Source organism: Macrosteles quadrilineatus, unplaced genomic scaffold, assembly GCF_028750875.1.
Source record: "Macrosteles quadrilineatus isolate MER2022 unplaced genomic scaffold, UCM_ALF_1.0 Scaffold_8__2_contigs__length_117827958, whole genome shotgun sequence".
Classification (NCBI taxonomy): domain Eukaryota; kingdom Metazoa; phylum Arthropoda; class Insecta; order Hemiptera; family Cicadellidae; genus Macrosteles; species Macrosteles quadrilineatus.
Window position 1 is genome coordinate 39,759,991 of NW_026542601.1, and position 6,479 is coordinate 39,766,469.

At 32.4% G+C, this 6,479-nt stretch overlaps 1 protein-coding gene across 1 annotated transcript; it reads left to right on the forward strand.

Moving 5' to 3' along the window:
- The first annotated feature begins 505 nt into the window (after nt 1-505).
- Nucleotides 506-6,414, forward strand: LOC129000334 (uncharacterized). The gene is made up of 7 exons (XM_054427297.1): nt 506-577; nt 1,609-1,692; nt 2,871-2,983; nt 3,653-3,791; nt 4,018-4,110; nt 4,424-4,548; nt 6,114-6,414. The coding sequence occupies exons 1-7, from the start codon at nt 506-508 to the stop codon at nt 6,295-6,297; spliced, it is 810 nt and encodes a 269-aa protein (XP_054283272.1). The 3' UTR covers nt 6,298-6,414.
- The last annotated feature ends 65 nt before the right edge of the window (nt 6,415-6,479 follow it).

A 6,479-nucleotide genomic window follows, 5' to 3' on the forward strand; every position in this document is an offset into this window, starting at 1 on the left:
AAACTGGCTATTTTCATTTTTTAAAGGTGATAGTTTGAAAAATAAAAACATTTTTGGGTTCCCATTGCTCGATCTTGCTTGTTTGCAAAATGCAAAGCTACCAGTTTATCCAGACCTACACATTAATACAAAATTTTATGGAAATCGCACAAAAATTACTCGAGTTATTGTATTCACCGACACACACACACCATACATAAAAAAATATATACATTTTAATTATTTATTTACAGTAGGTAATTTCTCACTAAACATATATCACGAAACAAAATTTTATTTAATTGTAATTCCAAATAAAATAAATTGTTATGTTGTTTTACTTGCAGTTGAATTCCGCTATTCTTTTCAGTTCTAGTTTGATGGTTGTCAAGGCAACTTATCAAAGATTTAGACTCTTGGTTGTTTGGGTTCATTGTGTAAATGGGTGGGAATAATGAATTAAAACAACTTTTTTTAAAAAGTGTAAGTTTAAGTTTTGGCTTTGTTGTATAAAATCTTTATTAAGATGTTGACTAGAAGAGAAAATCTGTTGATTAGACCATGGCAGGAGAGGAGGTACATTCACCATAGACACAAAGTAAGTTAGTCTCTCTACATAAAAGGTGACCAATCAATAGAACTATTAAGTCAATACCACATCTTCTTTCTGAAAACAAAAAAAAATATCTTTTACCTTAAACTATGGATTGTGATTTCAATTAAATGTAAGTAAGAATAACACTCGTTAATGCACACGTATATTGGGAGTATTTGTTAAATCAATTTCTAATTAGGTATATGAAACAGGATTCCTATATTACGGCAAGTAGGTATACAGACACTCTATACAACTTATAATCATTAAACTGAAACCAAAATCAATCTGAGATTTTGATATACAATCGTAATTCAAATCTAAAACAATAAGAAGAGAAATAAAATTTAACCTACCAAACAAGAACTTCAATAAAAAGTTCTGTTTATTGGCGTCACCAAAGAGGGCTGGACAGAGAAGATAAAAAATTGCTGTTTTACTGTGTAATACTAGTTTTTGTGTGCAACATCTCTTAAATATTAGTGTAAGACTAGATTACTTACGACAATAGCTCATTGAATTTCATTTCATGTTTCAGTACATGTTTCGACACATTGCCATCTTCAGCTGAGTACTAGTGAAGTTTTTATTCACCATATGGTTTCGTCAATGTTCAATTAAATAAACACGTAACACAAATACGACACGACACGGAACATATACATTTACAACACGTAAAGCTTTAGACATGCAGATTGCAGGCCTGCTCGAACAAAACACACGGTCACGCCGCGGGTCGGGGACAGACTCCAGCTCAGGGGCTTAACAATGAATTTAAATATTAGCACTTGATTTCCAAAAAAACTATTTGAGGGGGTGCCCAAACCCCTTCTTCCCTTCACCTCCTAGTTAGTTGCATGGTCAGACTCTCTGTACAAATTCCTGGAACAAAATTTCCATTTGCCCTCCAGAAAGAATTTCCTGCAGTGCCCTTGTTCATATTACACACAAATAGATGTTTTCTTTGTATATTTACTAATGGAATTTATAACGAATGGTTCAAGACTATGACTACAACATTATGTGATTGGCAGGTAGAGACGGCCCTACCTGCAATTGATGTCCGGCCACCGGCACAGCGACATCATGTCACCTGCAAACTTAAAAAGCTTCAAAAGGTAAACTCTCTCCCCTCCCTGTACATTGTACAGTGTACAATCCCTGGGATTTGTACAGTGTACAAGGTTAAATACTACAATATATCTGTTATTTTTTGGAGGAAAGAGAGCGGGGCTTAGTATTAAGGGAATAAACGGTATCAGCAATCTGACACATACTTTCTCCCAGTAGCTTGTCAACAACATTTATCATGGGTAGGCGTTACCTATGATATTTTATAGGAAAAATCCCAAAAGTCACAATAACTTTTAAACCCTAAATTTTACACCAATGGTGGGTTGCATTATACCGTTTAGAACTATAATGACCATAACATACTAATTTTAATCAAAACCGGCACTTTTTCAAAAATTTGATTTTCTGTTAGGCTACTTTATGGGGTTTTGATGGTAAAATAACATAAGTTACAATAACTTTTGAACCGTAATTTTTACAGCAATGGGAGTTATACCATTTTGTTCAGAATCTAAACGGCTATAACATACTAAAGTTTTATCAAAATCATTCTAGCCATTTTTGAGAAAATCTTATTTTTCTGTTATTTTATGGGAAAATCACCATTAAAACCAAAATTCTTGTGAACATAATCTGTGTATTGATTTATTTTTCTTTGACAAGTTTGTTACACAATTTTTATGTTATAACTAACAGTCTATAAGCTATTCTGCACACACAAACTTGGAACCACCAAGGTATTACGGTAATTTAAATATATATTTAATGTTTATAAACAGTAGGAAATAGTTTATAGCTATGGAAGGGGGAGCTAATTTGACTCCCAGTAGCTTTTTTCCCATATACAAATTCTGGTTCACAAAAAAGTAGAATTTAGACTATAATCTCTCAAATGTTTTTCTATTCAAAATTATGTTACTTACTACAAAATTTTAATCCATTCTGAAACTTTTAAATAGTGTCTATATATTAAACAAATTAAAGACAACCTATCAAAATCACTAGGATGAATGTTTGCGGTGATGTCTCATCCAGTTATACTCTGTTCACAATATTTAGATGGTTTTGGGGAATGTTCCCCCACCACTTTTTTGTACTTAATATATGTTGCTTAATCAGCTGTTGAGCTATTAATTTAAAACGGTAAGGGTCAAGATTTCTTTCCCTAAAACCGCCTAAATTTTTTGAACAAAGTATAGTAATAATTAAAGTGTTTGTAAAGGAAGCGGAGAGATGTGAACGAATCCACCATGACAACTTTACTCTCTTGCAACACCTGAGCGGAATCATGAAGACAAACCGTCTTGACAACTACTGGGTCGAGGCTCCTCCAAAGTAAATATTTTGATTTAAGGTTTTCAAAATTACTTTACATAGAATTTTCATTCTGAAATAAAACTTCCTGCAACTGTTGGTTAGCAAATAGTTTAATTCACTTTAGGTTTGGAAAGAATGTGAGAGGTAATTTGCTGTTAAATAAGTACACAATGCAATCAAGTGAAACTTTTGTATCCTAAAAATTGAATTTAAATGAAAGGCTAGTTTAAAGAATGGTAATTGGTCCAAGTTATTGACTAAAAATCACAGAAATTTCCCTTCACTGATAAGTAATTCAATAACTCGTTTCTTGAACCATGAATAGGCGTATTTACATGTATTGGTTTACGTCAAAATGATATAAAATATCATTCAGTTTACAATAATAAGATTAACTAAAACATATTATCTTAAGTCCTGTAATTGATCATAAGATTTCCAACATTCTACATTCTTCCTATCTTTAGATAGGAAAGAATGTACAACACGTTGTTCATTTTATTGTTCAGGAATGAAAATGTCTGCAATAAGCCTTTACACGAAACAAAAATGATAGTAATGCCATTTTCTAGTTTGTATGTGTTGGATGAAATGAACAGTTTTGAACTAAAGCACATGTTCTACCAATTCCACCCCATATGTTATAGTACAGAAAAGCTATACTTAAAAATTATGGTTTTTTCCAAGTTTCCTCCATCGAGTAGGAATATATCACGTAAAAGATCATAAGGAACAGCAGAGGCAGGATTTGGAGGAGGCTATAAGAAGTCTTCAGACAAGAAAAGAAAAATGCCTGGGCTGCAACCCTAGTCATCTGCCAGCTCAGGTAATATTAATATTAAATGATTTTTTCAACTGAAAGCGATCTATTCTAATTATATCATTAACAATTAAGAATTTTGATAAATAACTGTGCAGAATGACATAAAATATAGTTCATCACACGTTTAAAAAGCCTTGCTGACTCTCGCTTTTTTCCATTGAGCTTGTGTGAAAAGAATCATTTTAGCCCCTAAAATTTAATTTTGAGTCTTAACGTGTTTCATTTTCAGATACACATCCCAGAAGATAGAGTACCATGGGAGGCACCGAAGAAAAGGCTGTCTCGAAGAAGCTCATCCTTCATGGAAGATTTAGACTCTACCGTAAGTTACTGACTAGTTAAATTAACAAGAAAACGTGGCTAGAACATTTTTATATTGTTGTTTAAAACTTGTAAATAAAGCTATTTTCATGATACTTAGAATCAAGTGTGCAGCGTTTTGGTTATAAAGTTATAATTTTCATTTCCAATAACCATAAGAATACACCTAGTAGAAATTACCGTAGTGGTTTAAAAGTTAAATTATCAACAAATTTTAAGAGGCGCTTGAGTTGACCTCCCTTCACCAAAAGTCATTATTGTGTCAGATTTTTAAAAACTGTTACATTTATACAACAGATTGGTATTTTTTACAGCATACTAAGGCAAGTACAAAGAAATCTTCAAGTGAGTCACTAGCCAAGCTTAATACAACTCCAAAGAGTTCACCAAGTACCACAGAATTATCTCGGCCGAGTACTGGACAAACGACCAGTCAGAGGTGAATCACTATTTTAAAACGTTTTTATTAGCTCGCTTTCTTGTCCGGTACAAATTTTGAAATCAATTTTATACTAACTTCCTGACGAGCTAGAGACTTGAAACATAGCTCACAAATGGAAGACAATGCAATATTATATCATTTAATTTTCATATTTCCCTTGGGCTACGCCCCATGGGCATGTTTTTATTAAATCGCTTTCTTGCAAATTTTGATACTTCCCGATGAGCTAGAGACTTGAAATTTGAAACATAGCTCATAAATGGATGACAATGCAATATTATATCATTTAATTTTCATATTTCCCTTGGACTACGCCCCATGGGCTTGTTTTTATTAGCTCGCTTTCCTACAAATTTTGATATCAATTTTAAATGAAGTTCCCGATGAGCTAGAGACTTGAAACTTGAAACATAGCTCACAAATGGATGACAATGCAATATTATATAATTTAATTTTCATATTTCCCTTGGGCTACGCCCCTTTGGCTTCCAACTTTTCCATGTTTACATTTTAAAAGAATGTAAACATAAAAATTAATTTCAGTCAGCTGTAAATACTTAAATTTGACTGTTAGAAGAGCAGAGGTTAAGAGGTACAGGTTCTGCTCCCGAGATCTAAAAATATAAAACAATCATTTCAAAGTAAAGATCAAACATCTGATTATAGATAATAAGGTTTTGGTTATGTATTTAGAGGCAATATAAAATAGATTTAACATATTTACTCATTAAAGACTAAAAACTAGAAAATAATTCATAAATAAAAATACTTTTTAAAAATGCCACGTTTTTAAACGCACTAAAAAGTATAAAATAATTTATTAAATGTTGAGAGAATAAATACTTGTAACTTGTAAGATTTAAAATGAAAAACGTGGGGCGCATGCAATAGATCATAATAGTTCAATAGGTGAAGTTAATTGTAAATCAGCATGCGCCCCACGTTTTTTGTTTTAAATCTTACAAGTATTTATTCTCTCAACATTTAATAAATTATTTTATACTTTTTAGTGCGTTTAAAAACGTGGCATTTTTAAAAAGTATTTTTATTTATGAATTATTTACTTTAGAAACACCTTTTCAATAAGGTAAAAATCAATCAATGAACATGCAAATTAGCTGATACTAATATTAGTTTTAACATTTACTTATTCCGTTGAGCTAAGAAAATGTGATTAATTATTATTATTTTTGGCAGTCATAATTTTTACTGCAATTAAGTACCACAATTAGTGGTGGACTGCTGGATAACCTTTTTAAACAAAAACTTAACATTTCATTTTTACAACACATGATTAATATACATAAAAAAATTATAGGAAGATTTATTTAACTACGTCCCTCCAATCCATTCATTGAGATAGCGCTATAGGGTGCATATATTTTACCTATGTATAGGGAGTAAAGTGGGTGTGTGTAAAATAGTTCAATGACCTGTGTAGCTTATTGACCATGATTGTCTATTTCTTTAGCCAAGACTGTTTACTAAAGCTGGGTGGAATTCTAGATAATCGTGTATAAAATGACATTTCAGTGTTGATGTTCCAACTGTCCCATTGGCAGGTTCCCAATGGTGGAGACACACAGCGTAGTGTTGAAGCACGGAGCTCTGCGGCTAGTAGTCAACTTCCCTCCGCAGACGACAGTCAAACTTCGCACAGGCCAGACAGAGCGACTACTGCAATCTGAGTTCTGTCAATGCTCTCGTCCTCAAGACAAAACCACACCTACGCCCGTCTCCGAATAACTGTGCTTAGTTTTTTTTATATTTTTGTAATACTTTGCCACTCTATGATTTAAAGAAGAGAAAGTCTGAAATGCCGAGTTATTTTGCTCTAACTGCAACAACATTATTTTCACGAGTTCCCAGGTATTACAGGTTTTCAAGATTTTTAGTCTTATTTTATTTATTTATAGTCATGTAATAAT

What these genes read in the sequence shown, in the direction of transcription:
- LOC129000334 (XM_054427297.1), top strand. Translation starts at nt 506, where the DNA reads ATGTTGACTAGAAGAGAAAATCTGTTGATTAGACCATGGCAGGAGAGG. An exon ending in AACTTAAAAAGCTTCAAAAG is followed by an intron (nt 1,693 to 2,870) that starts GTAAACTCTCTC and finishes GTGTTTGTAAAG; the next exon opens with GAAGCGGAGAGATGTGAACG. An exon ending in CTAGTCATCTGCCAGCTCAG is followed by an intron (nt 3,792 to 4,017) that starts GTAATATTAATA and finishes TTTCATTTTCAG; the next exon opens with ATACACATCCCAGAAGATAG.